At 44.8% G+C, this 21,974-nt stretch overlaps 1 protein-coding gene across 4 annotated transcripts in view; it reads right to left on the minus strand.

Annotated features, from left to right (window-relative positions):
- Window positions 1–21,974, minus strand: part of MYOM1 (myomesin 1) — a 709,264-nt gene that overhangs the window by 277,405 nt on the left and 409,885 nt on the right. For all 4 annotated transcript variants that reach the window (XM_085605828.1, XM_085605831.1, XM_085605829.1 and 1 more), the window contains 6 exons: window positions 21,850–21,955; window positions 19,118–19,281; window positions 15,430–15,466; window positions 13,244–13,266; window positions 4,382–4,437; window positions 705–920 (listed from right to left, as the gene is read on the minus strand). In XM_085605828.1, coding sequence (XP_085461954.1) covers window positions 705–920; window positions 4,382–4,437; window positions 13,244–13,266; window positions 15,430–15,466; window positions 19,118–19,281; window positions 21,850–21,955 — 602 coding nt within the window. The remainder of the gene's footprint in view (window positions 1–704; window positions 921–4,381; window positions 4,438–13,243; window positions 13,267–15,429; window positions 15,467–19,117; window positions 19,282–21,849; window positions 21,956–21,974) is intronic.

Genomic DNA, 21,974 nt, shown 5'->3' on the forward strand with positions numbered 1-21,974 from the left:
TGGTGTTAGTGGGTGGGTGCCATGACATAAAACAGCAATCAGAGGTGAAAAATAACCACACAGTGAAACAAGGTGGAGGTAGAGGTGAAACAAATGTGCACCGTTTATTAGTGAACAGTGGGCAGGTTCATACATCATCATTTGCGAGCTGTCACGTGCTGGTGCGTGAAATAAGAACCAGCACAAGAGGCATGTGGCGCGGCTGGATCCTCAAACCTCTGTCTCTACCGAGCTATGTTAATCTACATACAGTACAGTAAAATTGCACTCCATAAATATTATTTTGTCATTGGTTGTCCGAGTGTACATGCGTGCTCAGGCAGCAATGTGTCCCTCCGCCACCACAAATTGTTGTCGCACCCATTGATGTGCTACATGTGAGCGTCACTGTGACGTGAATGACAAACAAATGAAACGGTGTTATGATGTACAGAACACAGCCGTCTGACATTGCGTTAAGGAAGCTTGCAATCTTCTCAGGTGTGGTCGACAGGTGATGACAGACACAGGTGAAGCTGGCGGAAGGATCACAGGCCGCCACCTATTCAAAGCCACAAACAGTGCACTCACAAAACAACAGGACAAGTGTTTCTCCCAATTTCCCCTCATCATGAAGTTCATTTCGTCGTCTTTTCTGCTGCTTGGGCCTCCTCAGGCTGGGCCTCTTCCTCTCCCTCCCCCTCCTCCGGGTTGAAGACACTTACGGTGAAATCCCCCGTCTCGGTGCCGTACTTGTTCTTCACGCGGATGGCGTATTTGCCGGAGTCGGTGGTGGCAACGGCGGTGATGGTGAAGCTGGCGTACTTTCCAGCCTCGAATTTCACAATGCAGTGCGAGTCCTCAGTCAGCGGCCTGTCGTTCTTCAGCCAGACGACCTCCGGCACGGGGTCGCCCCAAATGTTGCAGGTGAGGTTAAGTGACTGTGAAAAAACGTAAACAAAACAGCAGTCAGCATAATGTATGGTGTGTCTCCCTAATTTGCCGAGACCATAAATGTTGTAAATTGTTCAAGTCCTTTATCGCCAAGAAATGATTGCAAAAATTATTAGAAAATATGGTCTTCCTATTTTGACAAAAAAATTTTGGGATCCATCATTATTATTATCCTTATAAATTGGTGACTGAAGGACCAGTGAGTTTGGAGGTAGGATTGGATCTGGTTTAAGGGACATGGTCATATATATAAGGGGGATTTTATTGGTGGCTGAGCCTTGGTTTTAGCAATTCTTTCTTAGATTTGGATGTCTTTTACTTCTTGTATATGCAATATGTTTTGAATTTATTGACTATGTCTGATATCATTATTCCTTAATGTATCGGATGTGTAGGTAATTTGCTTTTGGACTTCAATAAAAAAAATTAAAAAAATTTTAAAAAAAAAGTATTCCCATTCATAACATGAAAATATGGAAGTTGGTTAAGCACAAATACATCCCTTCCGTTGACAATGAATACGTAAAAACTATACATTGAAAAGAATCCTCAAGAGTGGTAGATGTACTAAGAACCATTCCCTGCTGGTGTATACTCTATCTACCTGCAGATTCCTCACCACCCTCCCAACTCCCCATTCTGTGAAGTGGCCTCTTTTTTACATTCTAAAAATGTTCTTAGTTAGACATCTGCACACTGGTACACACATTTGGTAAAGATTCATGTCAGCACGCAGGAGTAGCGCGCATATGTGGCTCCCCTCTGTCATTTCCAGGGTGGTACAGAACCAGTGTGGAGTCGACAGCACAATCTAGCTCCATGCAGGAGCGTTGCAAAAAAGTTTCTGATCCAGTCTTACACCTGTGGAATATTCTAAAGATGAGGACTCTGGGACACCTCACTGGAAGCAGTCCCTGGGTACACCCTCCAGGACTCAGTGTCATTCAGATGCTGCAAGGCTCAGTGTGTTGTTCTATGTGATGTTGCCAGATCGCACCCACCTCGCCATGTTCTGGCTCTGATGCAAAATTAAGGGAAGGAACGGGCTCACTCAGAGTTGAGTGGTGCTCCACAGTGTTAGGCTGCATAACGTCACTAAGCTACTCAAGTTCACAGGCTTCTAGGCCTAACACCAGGGATTGTGTGTCTTCAGCAGCATTGCATCAGGGCTAATTTGTTTCGCTGGAGCAGTCCCCATTACCGCTGCATCAGCAATTCACCACTTTTCAGGTACAGGGTATCGGGTTGATATAAGAATCCATACTGCTGTCAGGGTTCGGAGAGGCCGTGCAAGAACTTTTTGACTCTATCTTCCAACAGGCCACCCCACACCATGTGACCCTTTTAAAGTAATCCCTACTGATTTAGGAAGGCGTCTCCATAACAGCACAGATTAAGGAATCTTATATATCCCTAATGCATGATTCATGTTGCTGGGTTTATACATTTGATACTTTCTAGAGATTTTCAGATTATTCTTCCTTGTCGGTCTTTATTTATCTATTTGGGAGTTGTATGAGGCTCTGCTTGCTGATTGTGTCCTCTTTTCGAACGCTCCTTTTGAACTGAAAATGCACCATGGACTAGTGTATATATATAATCCCAATTTATTGCATTGCTAATCAAACACTCTTCCAAGGAAAATAATGCATAAATTCAGCTCTGTCTGTTAACATACAAATGCTCTCTGAGGCTACCATATCTCTCTTGGAAGCTAGTGACAGTTTCTAACAGAAGATGGTGCACTAATGGAAATTCTACCCAAAAAGTAAAAATGTAAGTAATACTAAAAACAAAATATTATGTTTTGAACAAAGTGTAGTCAATAGTAAAACACACTATCAAAAATATATCAAAGAAGTAAGACCAAAAGTTTAAACTTTTTGCTAGGAATGCTATCCTTGAGGTAATCAATGATTATATTATCAAAAAAGCGATTGACCCATAACTTTTTGAATAATACTTCAGTGCTTTCTTGGGGTGAAATCCACAGCTATAATTTAATGTGCCAATTTTATCATCAGATGTTACAAAGGGGTTTAATCATTTAATTTTATTGGATTAACGTAATCCAAAAACTGCAGGTTTTAAAGCCTTTTTATGAATTACCCGATAAATGCATGTGGGTAATGGAAAATGTTGAAAAATGGGCCATTAAAAAATTGAATGGATAAAAACTCGATAAGGAGATGAGCCATTTACATTCTTTTCTTAAACGAAAAGGGTGATGAAGACTTGATAACCCTTATTCACAATATACAACTGAGTGATGTCAGAGCAACCAGCCTGTTCAACTATCAAACAATAGACAGGAAGTACAGCTTTCTACAAGGGCAAAGAGGAATTTGGCTTAATCGCTGTAAAAGAGACATGAAATATGGAAAGGGATCTCATGCTCTGGGAGACTTTTAGCCAGGATAAATGTTTTAAATGTTATGGTACATAGCTGACAATGTGGTACATATGTCCCAAGGAAGCCTTCACCTCAGGACATAAGCGACTATTACGTTCTTGGTAAATATTGTCAGAATGATTAAAACACATTGCTCACATTATGACACTAATGGACAAGAAGTTGTATTTTATTTTTATTTTTTTGGAACACGATTGGTGAAAGGGGCCATAAGATATTTTTAATCGTCTGATTCATAAGGGAACAACATTTGCCAACTTGAGGGTAACTGCACGTGACGCCTCCTGAGTCATTTTTCAACTTTATCTCCCATTAAACAAGTGGTTAACTTGGCAAAGCTGATTTGGCAGTGGGGCACTGGCTTCCATGCAGTACTGCTTTCAGACCACACAACTTTCTCAGAACTAAAATAATTTCTTTTTAGCATCTGGCTACATGCAGTTATAGCTGTCTATCTGCTCGCATCACTAAAGAGTTCTATAGCACCAGAGCCACAACATATTCCGGATGTGTACATTATGTAAGAGTTGAAGCAGCTACAGTGTCTTTCTGATTCACAGTTACATATGCATGCCATTATTTGCGTCCACACAGTGTCTATTTTGTGTGCAACTAGCAAGGCAAACATGCATTAATTTGGGTGTTTAATTGAACACTCTCTCCCGCGGTCAATTCCAGGAATGCAGTTGATTTGGAAAAAAATAAAATAAAAAATTAACACTATTGAATTTAGTAAGTGATACTGAATTCGCATCAGTTGCCATTATTGTAAGATCTAAAAGAAAATATGTAATATGGTGATGGAGAATACACATAACGATCAACGTCTGCTAGCATGTCAGTATGTGCCGCTTGGATACATCCTCAAACATGTACAAGTGACATTCCACATACAAATGAGAAGTAAAACTGAACTACAAAATAAACCGCTTCCAGAATTTAGGTCTTAAGGGCCAAATTTGTAACCACGACTACATCAGGAAACTTAACTCCACAGTCCCTGAGAGATAAAGCTAGGCACCAAGGATCCATTACCTTGCCCTCCTGAATAGTGACAACATCTGGTAGACCTCCAGTAACTCGGGCACGATCTGAAATAGAGAGGATTATATGTTTTTTTTACTTTGTAAAGCAATCATTGTAAAAGTATTCTGCCAAACTTACAAAAGACAGCAAATTCTATTGTCGCAATGCAAGAAAGCATGCATCAGGCAAGTGATGAGGGGAGGCGGAGGTGCAAAGACAGACTTGCTGCATCCAACATGTATTTACATGTACAAATAACAACAACTATACTTTCAAAAGCAAAAGGGAAAGGAAGAAGGGATTCGGACTGATGTTGGGCAATCAAGGGAAATGCGTGCAGGGATAGGACAAATAGATTGAGACTTAAACGGATTTAGGGGGTGGTGTTTGTGTGGGGTTAGACGTTTTAAAAATCTTTTAATAATTGTTCTGAATTTTAAAATGTGATGCATTTATGTTTTAAAGACAATTGTCTAAACATCAATTAAAAACTTGACCTTGGAAAGGAGAGGACATTGAGGCTGGAGGGACATTTTTTAAGACTCTACTAGTAAAGAAAGAGGGATGGGGTAGATGAGTAGGGCGAGTGGCTCCTGTCAAAGTCGTCAAAGTGGGAAAAAAAGTTGAACTGAGAGCGCCACAGCGGTGAAAAATGACTGGGCTAAGACACTGAGCTAGAGAGCCAGTGAGCATGAAGGACACAGACTAAAAACAAACTGGACATATATAGCAAGAAAGATCATGGCTTGAAAGATCAGCATTACTCTCTCAAATCTACTGACTAGACTGACATGTTTTTTTTTTTTTTTTTTTTAAAACCTTTATTTTAAATCAGTGACACAGCTATTCAGCCGACAACCCGGAGGTACGGCAGCTTTAGAGACTCAACACATGCTTGCGTCCACATTTTACTGACAGGAGAGTCAAAGGTTCTGTTTTGAATAAACATAAATCCAACCCTAAAACAAAAACAAGGCGATAAGTACTGTAAGCACCAAAAGAGGTTCCCATCAGGGGGGACGAGCCCCATTCCGTCCAACAGACACAGGTCTATAGTAAGGGAAAGGAGGGAAAGGCAGAGACTCAAGAAAACAAACACATATCAGCAAGAAATTCAAAGCCGGAAAGAAAGCTAAGGGGAAAGCTGCTCCTCAGGCGGGTCCGGGTCTGGGGGCAGGCATATGTCCCCTCTGTACTGATTCCATGGCCCCCATACAGAATGCCATTTCCGAGGGCGCCCTCGAGCACAATACGCTGTCTTCTCCCTAAACATGCTCCAGTCCATATTTCCATCCACGCTGTCAATGTAGGAGGCCTATTAGAGCCCCACAGCCGAGCAATATCGCGCTTGGCTACCATGTTCCCTAGGGTCACCCACTGAGTCTGTGCCGCGTTGTGGTCAGTAGGACTCCAGACATTCAGGAGACAACACCGCGCCTCAGGCTGCATGGCAATTCCCGTCACCTCCCCCATCACCTCGTGGACTCGCCTCCAAAACTCCATAATCGCACCGCATTCCCAAATAATATGTAGGAAGGTACCCACCATACCACAGCCTCTCTTACATAAGCCCTCCTCAGAGAAACCCATGTGGACCAACCTGGGCCCCGTCACATAGACCCTATGGAGTATTTTAAGCTGCACCAGCCGCAGGCGCGCGGGGATAGCGACCTCTTTGGGAGAAGAAACTGCATACTGCCAATCCTCATCGTCTAGTTCAAGGCCATCCCTGGTCCATTGATCGCGCAACCCTAGAAGAAGATCCGCCCGAACATTAATAAGTTTCTTATAAATGAGCGAAATCGTGCTCTCTGGCATATGGCCATCCAGGATCCGGTCCTCCAACGGAGAGGACTCGGGCACCTTCTCCCCTTCTACAAGGACTGACCGCAAGGCGTGGCGCACTTGAGCATATCGGAAGAACTCCGTGCTCCCCAGTTCGTATTCCTTCTGCAACTCCTCGAATGACTTTATCCTACCCTTAACCAAAAGGTCTCCAACCCTGGATATGCCGATCAGGTCCCATTTCTCGAACCCTTTTGTATGCCAAAGCTTCCCTAGAATATCGGAGTCAAACAGAGGGGTGGCAAGGGTAAGCTTACCCTTCCAGCCCAGCGAGTCCGTCGCCACCTTCCATACATGAACGGCCACTCTGGTGGGCCCTGTAAGGGTGAAGTCCTACGACTTTGAGTACAACGCTCTGTGGTAATTACCCCCACGGAGCAACCATCGGTCCATGGCGAAGCCGGGGCTCAGCGCCGGACCATATACACCATGGTTAATCGCGCTCAACTGTGTGGCCCAGTAATAACGTCGAATGTCTGGAAGCGCGATACCACCGTCGTACCACGGAAGCGTCAACTTAGCGATCGCTATACGCGGACGCCCGTCCCACAAGAGTGCGCGCTGGAGGCTTTCTTCCTCACGGAAATAGCTGGCCGGGACCAAGTCAAGGGTATTCTGCAGAGCATAGAGGAAACGGGGAAGGGACATCATTTTGAACAGTGCGGCACGGCCAAGGAGGGAAAGCGGCAATCGCCGCCAGCCCGCCACATCCCGCCGCAGACGCGCCAAGGGAGGGAGCAAGTTCTTCTCGTATCGTAAAATGGGGTCGGTGGAAATATAGATCCCCAAATACAAAAAGCCCTGCTGGGCTATCTGGATCGAGCAGTTGCGCGGGACAGGCGGGACATCCCCACACAGGACATACAAGTATGACTTCCCCCAATTAATGACTAGGCCCGAGTTTCTACCGAAAGATGTCAAGACGTCACAAACCACTATCAGAGATTTCTTGGGCGAGGCAAGGTATAGCAGAATATCGTCGGCGTAGAGTGAAATACGGTCTTCGTGGTCAGGCGACCAACGAATCCCACGTATATCCGGGTGCCACCGTATCCACGCCGCCAACGGCTCAAGAGCAAGGGCGAACAGCAACGGCGACAGGGGACAACCCTGCCGGGTGCCTCTCCCGAGCTCGAACGGTGCCGACGCCCGCCCGTTCACCACGACGCTTGCAAGAGGCCCCTCATAGAGCAGCCTCACCCATCCCACAAATCCAGGCCCGAAGCCGAACTTGGCTAGCACAGCCCACAGGTATGCCCACTCCACCGTGTCAAAGGCCATCGTGGCATCGAGGGACGCCACAATAGCCGGCTCTCGCATCGTGCCCGTCCTAGCAATCACTCCATGGAGGCGTCTAAGATTTAGTGCAGTGTTACGGTGCGGGATAAAGCCCGACTGATCCGGGTGGATCAAGTCGCCAAGCACCCGGACCAGGCGGTTAGCGAGAATCTTGGCAAGGATTTTCGGCTCGGCGTTGAGAAGTGAGATCGGCCGATAGGAGCCACACTTATCCCGGGGCTTTCCGTCTTTATGTATTACCACAATCGTCGCCAGCCGTTGATCGAGCGGAAGAAACCCATGCCCCCGCGTCTCCACGAACATGGCGCGCAGGTGAGGAGCCCACTTATCCGGACAAAGCTTGTACAGCTCTATCGGCAGACCATTTGGGCCCGAAGCCTTACCGGAGCGCAACGCACGGATAGCACCCGCCACTTCGTCTACAGTGATATCACCATCGAGGTCCTCCCTATCAATGGCAGAAAGGCAGGGCAGAGCGATGTCACGCAGAAGATCACACGAGTCCTCAGTCGGCCTATCCGAGACCGAGGTGTATACCGTACGAAAATAGTCCGAGAAACACCGAACTATACCGTCGGGATCAGTGACAACCTCTCCCCCATCCGTCAACAACTCCGGCACCACACGATTAACACGCTCCTTTTTATCCAGCCATGCCAGCAATTTCCCGGCCTTATCACCAACGTCATACAATCGACCCTGCTGCTCCCTGTTGAGGGTCTTGGCGGCGTTTGTCACCAGATCCCTATATTCCAATTGCTTCAGGCTCAAATTATGCAGTGTGGACGCCGCAACATCCCCCTCCAAGGCCACCTCTAAAGCCGCTATCTCGTCCTCTACTTGTATCACCTCGGCGTCTCTCCGCCGCTTGGCGGCCACTACCAAGGACAAAGCCTCCCCTCTCAGTACAGTCTTAGAAGCTTCCCACAAGGACACCGCGGATTCAACTGAGCCCTGATTATCTCGAAAATAGTGGTCAACTGTCTTCAGCAACACGCTGCGCAGCTGGGGGTCACGAAAGTACCAGGGGTTAATGGGAGCCACCCTGCCCCCCACCACCCGGCCAATGTCCAGACGGGCCCACACCGGTGAATGATATGCCCTGTGCCATGTGCCTAGCCTCAGATACCAAAGAGGCGTGTGCCGCCAGAGTGAGCAAATAATCAATCCGAGAGAGACTCCCGTGGGCCCCGGAATGGAAAGTATATTGTCTCTGAGTGGGGTGCCGCAGCCTCCAACAATCTACCAGACCAAAAGTATCAATAAAGTCGGGAAGCCACTTCTGAGCACCCCCGATGTCTCTGGGCGGGTACCTATCGAGCATTCCAGAACCAACCGCATTGAAGTCTCCTCCCACCACTAGCATTCCTTCGGGGAGTCCCAACAAGGCCTTGCCCAGATCAGCAAACGTGGAGGCCTGCAGGGCAGGAGGGACATAGACAGAAACCAATACCAACGTTCTGCCCTCCCACCTCCCCGCCACGGCCACAAAGCGCCCCCTATCATCAGCAATAGTGGAGTCAACCTCAAATGGTAGGGAAGCTCTGACAAGTATGCACGCACCCCTGGATCCCGAGGAAAACCCCGAGTGGGCAATGAATTTATAGCCCTTTCTGTTAAGTGCATAACACATATTACCTATAAGGTGGGTCTCCTGCAGGAGGACCACATCTGGCGAGGTCCGTTTCAAAAATTGCAGGACTATCCCCCGTTTAATACGATCCCCTAAGCCATTTACATTCCAGCTAATTATGTTTAAGCCCCTATCCCCCATCCCTGAACACAAAGAGACCTCCCCCCCCCCCCGGAGAACCACAGTTGGACAATTCTGACAGTCATTGCTACGCCTTGCAAGAAAAAGACAACAACCCCAAACAACAACCCCAACATCCTGAATCCCCCCCCCCCACCCTGCACCCCTGCGTCAGCTTACAAAGCCCCCCCCAACTTGCAGTGTGCCTGTCGCCCTATCAAAATCAAATCTACAAAAAGTACCCCAAGGGAGGAGAGAGCCCCTATCTTCCCCCCGCCGCCCTCCCATTACTGCAATAAGGTGCGAGTTACTGTCCGGGGCTGAATCAAAACAGGCCGACACCGGAGGCATCACTTCTGTCCATCCCGGTCGCCTTCCGCCCCATCCACGCTGTCCCGGCCGGGCTGTCGCCGAGGGAGTGCATCCAACCAGTCCCCTGCCATGTCCGGTGATTCGAAGAAGAAAGTCCGATCCTCATATACCACACGCAGCCTGGCGGGGAAAAGCATGGCATACTTCAGGTCCATATCCCTAAGCCGCCGCTTCACCCCCAGGAAACTTTGCCTCTGTTTCTGCACCATCTGGGTGAAGTCAGGATAAAAGCTCACAGAGGCATTCTGAAAAGGCACCGGGCCTGTCACCCTCGATGCTTGCAGGATAGCGTCCCGATCTCGAAAATGGAAGATCCGGGCGACAATCGGCCGCGGGGGAGCTCCCACCTTAGGCCGTCCGCCAGGCACTCGGTGAGCCCGCTCCACCGCAAAAAACTTGCCGAGGCCCTTAGGCGCAAGATGATTCACCACCAAGTCCTCGACGAGTAAATCCACGGAGAGCTCCTCTGAAGTTTCCGGGACCCCAATAATGCGCACATTGTTGCGCCGGGCCCGACCTTCAAAGTCTTCGAGCCGGCGGGCGGAGAGGTCATTCGCGGTTCGTAACTTGCGAACCTCGGCCTGAAGCTCCGAGACGTCGTCCGCGAGGCCAGTAGTCTGGAGGTCCAGGGACTTGACCCGCTCGTTGGTTTTGCCCAGGTCCGCGCGAATCAAGTTGACATCAACCAAGATCATGTCCACCTTGTGCGCCAGGGTCTCGAACTGCCGGCCAATCGAAGATTGCATCCCATCTATCGCCCCCTTGATGTCCTGCAATGATAACTCCGAGGCCGGGGATGAATCGGCCTTCTGCGCTTCCAGCGACTGTCCCGATCCACCAGGCGACCCCTTCTGCTGGGCATAACGATCCATATTATTGGATTGGGTATAGCCGCCTCGCCTGGTAGTCTTAGACTTCGACCTGTCCGCCTCTGATTTGGTCGACATCTCGAAGAGCAGGACGGTCAGTCGCAAAAGGACGTCCCTCACTCCGCTAGAGGAAACAGGGTCAACTAGGACTTCAGCAGCTAGTCAGGACCGTGTGGAGGTCTTCCAGACAATAGAGGGCCTGCACGGAGCACCCCCCACCCTGAGCAAACAAAGGGCGAGAAAGCGAAAGTGAAAGTGCAGCGGCGTCCGTCCGTCAGTTCACTCCTCCCAAGGCCGTTGTTGTTCAATTAGTGGCCGGGCATCCTGCCACCGCAAGCCCCTGGCATCCGTCGGGGGTAGGCCGCAATCTTCCGCCACGCACAACTTCGGTCCCCGGTGGGCGATCTTAGCCCGGATAACGTCAGTCGCCCCAGCTGTGACTCATCTGCAGGATGCCGTGCATGAAAATCAGGATTTAGGACAGGATGATTGCAGGAGGGCGCGAGGGTAGCGGGAGCTCAAGGCTCACGCGGCCATCTTGGTCAAGCGCTAGGCTCCTCCCTCCTGACTAGTTTTTTTATTAACATTTTTCTTTAGCACAAAACTACATATACCATACTCAAAAAGTGACAATTTAAAAATGTATAGCATCGTAATATATAAGTATATTAGGGATCATGTTGACTAGTTAATCCGCGCCTTACACCCCTTGTTCACTAGGTCATTTCCCTCCTCCGCCCACCATTTAACCGGTGGTGCTTCAGGTGACGCTTCCTCTGCCTAGGGTCTTGAAAGTAAATAATGCATTAACCAAGTCCAAATGTCTTTTGGCCGAGAGGCTGCGGGTATATTTTCCTCACAAAGTTTGTGCTACTCACAGCAGTATGCTAACTCAGACTGCCACAGTTTTGCAGTAGGCAGTGCCACGTACACAGTGCTTTGCAACCAACCTTTTTGCCAGTAGTAGTGTCACGGTGGTGAACTTACATTTGGAGTTTGGTACTTTTTGGACCCAATACACAGGGAGAAGTGGTACACAATTTTCTCTGCACGGATCCAAAACATCAGACTCATTTGAACAGCACAGTATATGACACCAATAGTCTTGCATTCATTGAAATTAACACAGATAGTGTGACTGAAGTTTTTTGTTCCTACCTAGTGTGTGACTACAGGGCAAGACTCCCGTTACTACCCCGATTTTAGAGAGATGTGATAGTTATCAGGGTAAGAAACTAGGCCTGGATGATGAAATCCGCTCCGTGCGCGGAGTTTGCGGAGTTTTCTGCACCCCGTGCTCCGCAGAGCTCGCGGAGTGCAGAAAACTCTGCTTCGCGTAGTGCAGTGGAGTTTTTTCCCCGCTCGCATTCGCGAACGGTAAGTTTACGAGCGCGAGCTGCCGCTCGGGTAGAATTTATACCCGAGCGGCAGGAAGACGAGCGCGAACAGAAGTTCGCTCTATACTCCGCCACTTGCTGAACTTCGCAGAGTTTCTTTGTAACTTCGCGGAGTTCTGCGGAGGCTTATAAGAAACGTGATATTTTTTTTAATCCATTGACTGTTGCTCCTTTTAACCCACCTTTGTTACATGCACTTGTGGTAATTGGTTCTTGACATCAAATTAGTACTTGGGAACGGAAATTAGAGTATTCACACTCCACTATATGGGCACTTGACTGTAATTTTAATGGTTTAGATGCTAAGAGCATATACATTCACCCTCTTGTGGAAGTGTATTGATGTTGTAAACATTTGTTTTACAGTTAATCCCTGATTGTGTAACCAGAAGTGGCAAGTAAGGTCACTGCATGATATGCTACCTCAACGTATTTCATTAATTTTTGGCAAGGAGGTGTGATGTACGTGAGTATAGGGATCTGAGTTCTGATGAAGGCCAGCGACCCAGAGTGGCGGTAGATAGGACGAAACATATTGACAACAGATGAGATGACTGGGTAATATTCACCCTGGCTCATAACAGGATACGTTTTTAACCCTGCCTATGGGGCCAAGAATAAAGTAGAGAGGGACACCCTTTAGGTAGTTTTACTGATATTCTGCAAGGTGAATCCCTTGTAGTGCTTGTGCACTAACTACAAACAAACTCACTGCTCCACCCCAAGCGTTGGTCCGCACAGGGGTGTTGTAGCATGCCACTATCCAGTAGGTGAGGGCAATTTTAAACCATTTATGGTTTCCCACAGAAGGTGAAAAACATTTTATCCTAAATCCTCATCCTTTTTTTGTGTGTGCTAGATTTTTTGGACCCAATCTATACATATTATAATTGGACTTTTGGAAAACAATGGTAAATCAATGTGCTTTTGAATTTAAAATGACTCTCTTGTCTTAAACAAGATGACTGATGTTGATTTCCATTGAGTACAAATCTAGACATCTTTATTGTTTAAAGTAATGCCTTCATGTTCTACAGACTGTCACTATGATGGATGGTATAATGCAGCAGCCTTTGTATTACACAGGGGCACTACTACTTTGGGCCTCTCTTAGCCCGCTGTATTTGTATTTGTATTTCTGGGAGGAAGAATGACTGAGTCACCCAAATTCTGCAGGGAAGTCTCATCATTTTGTGTAATGCCAGTACTACAGTGCCCATAAAGAACTGCCTATTTCTACAATCTCAGAATCTGAAGCATAGAACAAATTTATAACTGTATCGCAGAAAAGATGTATGCAATATGCTTAAGAAATTAGTGAGATAGTTTGACTTACTTCTCTCTGCAATGGCAGCTTGTCTGTGGTTGGAAAAATATAAAACAAATAAAACATTAACATAGCAGAAAGACAGAGATGCTTCAGCTTTAAATTGATCTTTTCTTTTCCCAACAACTATTTCAAGATTTTTGGTAAGCCACAAAGAGAGGGATTATTTTAATTTAAGAAGTCACCACTGCAAGTCCTTGCTGCCCTCAATTTAATCAAAGATATTTCATACTTGACCAAACAATAGAACCCAGAAAACAAATACAGTTCCAAAGGGCCCAGTCAACTACTGTCCCTTGTGTAACCTGCTACGCATAAGCACAAGCTTGGCCAGTGTAGTCATCAAACAGCATCAGAAGTGTATGGAATGCAACAAACTAATGATGACCATATGCAATTCAGATCTGCGCGAAAGAAATAATTGGTACTTGTCAACATTTTAGAAGCACTCTTAAACTCACTCTTTTAGTAGTACCTGCCAGTGTGAATTCTACTAATTGTCTTGAGAGTATGCATGCTAACTGGGACATACCGCTTTGGGTTTGCAAAATTGGGTTGTAATGCATGGCCCCTCCCTAGAGAAAATAATTTCTTTCCAAATGGCACTAAGAAATACGACTAGGTGCAGCCCATTGCACTACAAGAAGGAGTCAATACACATATCCTCTGTCCTATTTCTATTAAATGTTTCCATAAACTCATTCGTTTGACAGATCAATTGATATAGTCTCTGGCTCCAAATGATATCCAGTTATTTTTCTCGCTGGAGGATTTCACATGCATTTGGAGCATCATATCTGAGTGCCTGCCAACCTCTGGATTAAATAAAGCTACTTCTGTCTGAATGGGGTCAAAATCAAAGTCCCATTTGTATGGAGGCCAGCAACTTAATCCTATCTTTTTACCTGATTCTAATGTTTAGATGCTGTTGCACGGCTAGCCTTAAGAACACAAAACCCTCAGAGTTCGGTTTGTTATAAAACATCAAACTATGTTTTGGGCGTTTATTAGGTTTTTTATCTTTCCTGTCCCTGAACTTGATCTTGCTGTTACTATCTACTACTCTTTACACTCATTAGTTCTAGATAGACATTTTTGAGACACAAACCCCTCCAAAAAGCTAACATCAAAGTTCTAGCTGTAGGCTGAACATATAATTCAAGCCAACATTTTGCCTGGCCCAAAGGCTGGATTATGCAATGTTTCTGAGGCTACCCCTAGTATCCATATGTCGTCATCATTGCTCGGCTATCCTACTCCTTCCAGCACATTTACATCTTTAAGAACATAAATCTTTAGCCACACATGCTCTATAAAGTTCTCCACCTCCGCCACCTCCGTCTATCCTTACACTGAGGGGAGATAGCTAGACCAAACCGATGAGTTGAAAGACTCACTACCTTATCATTGTTCAAAACTTTACCTGTGCGACTAAATTGCTAATTAAAGTTGCCATACATAATATATAGGGTGTAATGGGTGAAATTCTCAATCTGTCTTCACAAGCTGCCCCCATTATATTCCTTCTAGGAATCTTAAATCCAACTACATATTCTAGGTTTGCTATTCAAAGCTTTTAGCCCATAAGTGTACAAAATTGTTGACCCATTACCAAAGGCACACTAAGAACTTGACACGTTCTAACATCTCTCTTCACTGCTTCTACTAACTATGGGAGGGCCACTCGACTTAATGGGGGAACAGTTATGTTCAACACATTTGCCCTCATATTTCATAAACGGATCTGAGACGTTGATCCAATTGCTAGTAGTAGTCTGAAGTGGACATAAGGTGACATGCTAGAACTTACAAAATAAAAAACTAGCAGAAGAACCATATGTATTGCATGGAAACCACTGTAAACGAAAACGAATGGACGTGTTCTTGCCATATATTTCAAATTTGCTTGTATATTCCATTTTCTAACCATCAATTGCAGAGGAACCTTTTTCTACATTTTTTCCTCTGCCTCTTTTGACAGCTATAACTATTAAGTTCTTGCTTGTCAGGGAAAGTAGAAAAGTCTTAGCTACATAAGTCATAAATATATCTGTATGACGTACTGAGCTAACAGGAATGGAAGTAGATAGCCTTTGCAATTCCCAGCTGCCTCCCTCATAGATAATGTTCAGATGTTGAATACATAGTTAGAGTACAGTGCTAAAATGGTGTCTTATTGTTCAGTATATACTTACTTCAGTCTCTGGAATTCGGCAAAGGCATCATCAAATGCTTTAAAGAAAGAGAAAATTGGGTTACATGTTATTTCATGAGACAGCTGAATAGAGATAGCTGCTTTATTTTAAGCCCTACAATTACATTTTTATGACACATTTTAAATATTAAGGGCCAGATGTACGACCGTTTTTTGCAGTCGCAAATGGGAAGTCGGCCCGTTTGCGAACGCAAAATAGGTTTGCCCTATGTACAAACCCTATTTTGTGAATCGGTTATCTATTATCAACTTTCACAATAGGGTTTGCGACTCGCTATTAGGAATGGGCGCGCCAAGGGCGTCCCTTCCTAATAGCGAGTCGCAATTCAATGTAAGATTGATTTGCGGCCGCAATTGTGGCTACAAAACACTTGCAGTTTACCACCCATTTCAAATGGGTGGTAAGCCACTCGCAAACAGGAAGGGGTCCCCAGAGGACTCCTTACCCTTTGAGACTGCCAGTGAAAATATTTTTTAAGAGCAGGCACTGGTCCCATGGACCACTGCCTACTCTTACAAAATGAAACACAAACGTTTCATTTTTATTTTTTAAATGAATCCCATTTTCCTTTAAGGAAAACGGGCTGCATTTTAAAAAAAAACTACTTTATTTAAAAAGCAGTCACAGACATGGTGGTCTGCTGACCCCAGCAGTCCGCCATCCCTGTGAATGCTAGCCATTCCCAATGGGGTCGCAAATTGCACCTGCCTCATGAATATTAATGAAGCAGGCACTTTGCGACCACATTAGGAATCGCAAACAGTGTACGAGGCACTGTTGTAAATTCCAATTTGCGAGTCGCAACATGGAGCAATTTGCTGCTCACAAAGTGGAAGGGTCGTACATCTGGTCCTCAGAGCAGATTCTATAATCATTAAATTATTGTTTTGCATTCGGTTTGGTTATTTTTCCCAGACACAGTGCATAACTATCCCCATTAATTCAGTATAATTTATTCTTCAGTAGAAATAAAACTTCCAATGTCCCAAATAAATGCTAAATCTGCAGGAGAGTTCACCAGCTGAATTTTTGCCATCAAGGGATAATATAGTCGAGGAAATTCAGGCGATGGATTCTCCTTGAGCTCTGCTGGCAAAAATAACTATTTAGAATGATAATAATCATGTTGTTTATATAACATATTTCCTAACAAATGGTATGCTTTTAGAATTACCCAACTGAATTTGGTGCTCATGGTTTATGTGTGAGGCATGCAACAAGATCCATTTAGATTTATTGTTAACATTTGCCGCTGTCATTGGATACTTGCAATGAGACAGAAAGTGTCAGAGCCTAAAATTGGGAATCACTGGTTACAAGTCACAGGGTCATTGTACTATATGCCCAATGAGGAGCCAGTGAAGTATCAGCATAAGACGATTGGTGGTCTCAAATGTTTCCATTCCAGATCCTGTATTCTGTTGAAGAGACTAGTGGTAAATCAAGAACAGATGGATATTAATCATACCATCATGGTTTGACCACCTTTCCGACTACTAAAAATCCATCTTTCTGGAGGGAAGATGACAAAGTAAGTTTGCCTTGTGGCGAAGAGGAATGACATTGTGTAGCAGAAGGGGAAGCAAAGCTTTCCAAAGTGCTTTTCTAAATTGACATTTAAAATAATAGTTTCCAGTTCAACAACACTGTGCTGGCGAAGACTTTATATTTTCCCAAGTCATATACAGCCTCATACACTTTCCGGCACATGCATCAGCCTTTTTTGCGAGCGCAAACGGTGCGATTCGCAAAAATCGTCCGTTTGTGCCCGCATAAACGGCTTTTGCGATGCATCAAGGTGTAAGGCACTCGCAATTTAAGAAATCGCAATTTATTGCGATTTCTTAAATTGCGATTGTATTTAAGGAATCGCAATTTATGGTTCCTTAAATGCTATGCAAGAACCACTTTTAAATAGCGATTTAGCTAGTTGGGGCCGCAAATTACCGAGCAATTAAACTGGTCGATAATTTTCAAAAACTTTGAAAAATGCACTAAAGCGCATTTTTCAAAGTTTCATGTTGCACACACACATGCCATTGAGGCATGTGTGTGCGCAACATGGGAGCACATCACAATTTCAGGGGTGCAACAGGGTGTCCTTTTGACACCCTTGCACCCTTCAAATTGCATGCGCAATTTGCGAGAACCTATTGGTACTCACAAATTGCGTATGCAATCTCCCATTCATTCCTACGGGCCTGTAGGCCCATTGAAATGAATGGGGAGCTATTCCTTAATTGCGACTCACAATTTGCGAGTCGCAATTAAGGATTGTTTAGGAATCGCTATTTTTATAGCGATTCCTACATGCAATGGCTTTTGCGAGTCCTTAATTGCGATTCCTTAATACTCGCAAAATCCTACCTTGATGCATGTGCCCCTTTGTCTCTGTGGAACATTCACCCAGCACATAAGCGCCAGGCTCCTGACATGATAAACATAACGTTGGACATTATCAGCACAGCTTTCCAAACTATGGGCCTGGTTTATATCTTGGCCGACAGGTTACAACGTCACAACGGTGACAGATATCCCGTCCACCGAAATATAAATCTCATTTTATCCTATGGGATTTATATATTTATATTTCTGCGGACGGGATATCCGTCACCGTTGTGACAGAGTAACCCGTCCACCAAGATCTAAATCATGCCGTATGTATCAGGTAATAAATATAAGAGACGCGCATCCTCTGCATCGCTATCAGAGAGTGCAAATATCCGTGCAGTTCTTCAAAGGATACCTTTTCGGATAGATGATAAAGAATGGAGTTTTTCCTCAGTGTGCTATATCAGACACATGGTCTCTGAGCATCTTCAAAGCAATGTATCCTAAGTTTTCCTCTTTTGCGAGTACAGCCAAAGGGAAGAGATCTATTATTATACTTTATATAACAGGCAGTTGTCATCTAGTGGTCTCTGAGTGTGGGTAGTGAAAACTCTTTAAAAAAATTTATCAGAAATAAGAACGTTTGATTCAGCAAGAATAGACTCAGTTCCCTGGGTTTAATTTATTTTTTCATATTAGTAAGTCTGAAAGAGGATCTATACTTGTAAGAATATTCAACTGATTTACAGCTACACTTTGTACTACTGGAGACCAAGTATGCAGGTTAAAATCTCCTCTTCCCCTGAAATTCTGGGCAACCTGGAGTTTCCTCATGAATTGTCTGCTATTACGAGTTAATCCCCATGGAATAGGGAATTACTGTGGCATAATTCCCCATGGTATTCCCTGTTCTGTATGGATTCAAGCACATATATACCACCTGCTCTGAGCATGGTGTTCAACGTCTTGGAATGGTACATTAAATACATAAAAAGGCCAACATGCACACAAATCCATCATCATGCGGGGGCTTTGATTTTCGTTCTTTCACTGGTCCTCCCCTCATAAGCCATATTTTTCTTTTTGTCGATGCTGAAGAGCATCGGACATAAGCACTGACAAAGCCAAAAGGCGAGACATAACGGCTTTGCCAGTGCTTGTTTAAACCAGCTGCTAACCCAGTCATAAAAGGACGGGCTGTGAGGATAGAGCACTAACTTGAGAAATTATCAAGAACATGATTTGTGTGTGTGAATATCTAGAAAAATTACAAATTACAGCCTACCACTTGAGCCCTAGTTAAAGCAATTCCTCCTATGACCGTCCCATGCTTTACCTTGACCAGAGAGGTCCAGCGCCCGGGTATGCGTGGTCAGGCCATCGAAGAGCTCCATCGTGTACTTCCCCTTGTCTTTGGGCGTGGGCTCGATGATCTGGAGCCAGATCTGCTCTCCGGTCACGCCACTCTTCAGGCGATCTGTGTACTTAATCTTGTCTCCACTGCAACATTAACGAAAACAGGAATTTTGTTATTCACTCGTTGTATGGCATGATTACTATTGCAACTGTAACAGTGAGCAGCTGTAGGCTGGTCAGAAAAAGTGTTAACCTGTGATAACTTCATTTACAACTTTTGCATTGAAGGCTTTATGGAATGGGGCATCTGCAACTACTGGGCACACAGATATTCCAAGATAATTTATCCCCCTCTTTAGGCAATGGCACAGTCTCTATTTTGCCACAGTGTGTCACTAATCAGCCTCCTCTACTGTGGCCATAAGGGGCAGCCAGGACCGTAGTGATGTATGTAGCAAGGCTTCCATGAGTATTTTCAACGAGATACACAATATGGGGCTGGCTGCATGCTAACATGGTTGATGTTTGTGCATTTTGAATTCTAGAGTGCAGGGCCTAGAATACGGGCTAACTTGTGCAGTTAATACATGTGTACATGATTGCCTCATGCTAACAAAAGAGCTAAAGGATGTTTTCTATTCTCTGATGCATGCACATTTCATGAATGCGGCAGCTGAAATGTGGCTACAAGAAGAGACAGTGCTGTGTTCTATCTTGCAGGATGAAAAGTACTAGTAAGTCTCTGTATATAACTATCTTAAACTCAAAGCCTAGTTAGGTAGCCTGTGTAATGACAGAGGAACAGAGAATGAGCTGACCCATCTTCACTCCATAGAACACCAGACATAAGAAAGGCATAAAAACTACCGATTTAGGAACAGGGGTAAGACACACTGGGGCATATTTACAAGGGAATTGTGCCACTTGAACGTCACTTTTTTATGTCCCTGTGGCGCAATGTCCTGCTCCATATTTACAAAGTGACTTTAAGTCACTTTTTGTGGCTTAATGCCACTTTGTAAATATGGTACCCTTTCACACAGGTATCTGCTTGAAAGGGGTGTGCAATGGGTGTTGCTGTAGGCGTTCCACCGCAACACCCATCGCTGCCCCAGATTTACCATGGATTTGTAAATCTGAGGTGGCGCCAAAAACGGACAGCATGCAAATGCAGGCGTTAGAATGGCGCAGCTGGGAGAAATACTTTTATTTCTCCTCGTTTTTGCTTTTTCTATGTGTGCTGCATTCTGCAGCACACACAGAAAGAGCAAAACATCATTAATACTTGTTTATGTGCAGGAAGGCATCTCTTCCTGCACATAAAAAATTATTAAATAATGATGATTTGCTACTTCTATGTGTGCTGCAGAATGCAGCATACACAGAAGTAACAAGTAGCCATCATAGAATGTTTATGTGCAGGAAGGGACACCTTCCTGCACATAAACAATCATTCCCTGCAATGCAAGCACGCTTGCACTATAGTGCAAGGGTGCCTGCATTGGCGCTAGGCAACTAATATGAGTGCCAGCGCTAGGACAAACACAGGTGTGCGCCGTATTGTAGTAAATACTGCGCATCCCTTCATTTTGGAAATGTCAGAGCACGGCGCTGCCAAATGTAGCTTAGCTCCACACTCTGACATTTTGTTGTAAATATGCCCAACTGAGTGGTTGCTGGAGCGGATGATGAAATACCGAGGTGAGACTTTAGGCCCGATGGCACAGTAACGTACACAGGAAGGCTTAACGGAACTTAACATATTCATTCAGGCCAGCACATCTGCGCTGTTAAGAAGTGGTATTAATTTAGATAGGTTTTACAATACTAGGATAGGGATGTGTGCGGAAATATTTTTAGAATTTATCTAACCTTTACCGTAATTTTTACAATTATTCCTGAACCGTTTATAATATTCACAATATTTCTAATGCAGATAGATTGTAGACGAATGGCCTATAATAAATCATCATATAGTGTAAAATATCAACCAGTGTGTAATGATTTGGGGGAGCAGGGAGAGGCTCTGAATATACATCCTGCAGATGAGAGATTCTCTGACAGGTTTGTCTGGCTCCTAACACTCTAACCTATGAGAGCATCACTCGGGAGGCGAGAAGAGACAGAGGCACCTGACCATTCTTCTTTTCTCTAAAAAGAACACCGTTTCGTTTGAGGATTTGCAGATCTACTGGGTGTGACGCTTATAATTTGGGGCTAAAACAGTAGGGAAGGATTAACTCTGTGTTAAAGTCATGGAAGATTGAGGATGAGTTGGGGATTGAGTATCCTCTGCCCTTTTAGCACAGAAAGAGAGACTTAGGGCCAGATGTATCAAAGGGTTTTACTCATTCTGTGTCTATGGGAAAATGTGTTCATACATATGGCCCAAAGAGTCTTAGACAGCAGTCCATGCCTACTGTTAAACTGCATGAATGTATGAACATATATACATTTCACTGTTGTATTGAACATAGCATACAGTATTTTCAATTCTAGTACAGCAATAGGGTAAAGTAGCCCCTTAATATGTCATGTTCATGTTGTAATCCAAGAAGCAACAGTAACTTGCCTGGTTTGTCAAAGATTAATAGGAGTGATCTCTTTCGGCTAGTAATCTCCAGGAGGTCCCCACTTTAAAGTCAATAGTTCATCTACAGGAACTGATTCTCACTGTGAGCTATGGAAAGCCACTTGGCTCAGTTGACTTACTTATGGGTCCAGCTGACTTTCAAATCGTCGATATAGTAAGTCACGAAGGAGTACAATCTGAATCCCTCTTCCGTGCTCTGGACTTTAAGTTCTGAGGCAGATTCGGCTGAAAGATGCCAAAGAGA

The sequence above is a fragment of the Triturus cristatus genome, chromosome 5_1 (genome assembly GCF_964204655.1).
Source record: "Triturus cristatus chromosome 5_1, aTriCri1.1, whole genome shotgun sequence".
Classification (NCBI taxonomy): domain Eukaryota; kingdom Metazoa; phylum Chordata; class Amphibia; order Caudata; family Salamandridae; genus Triturus; species Triturus cristatus.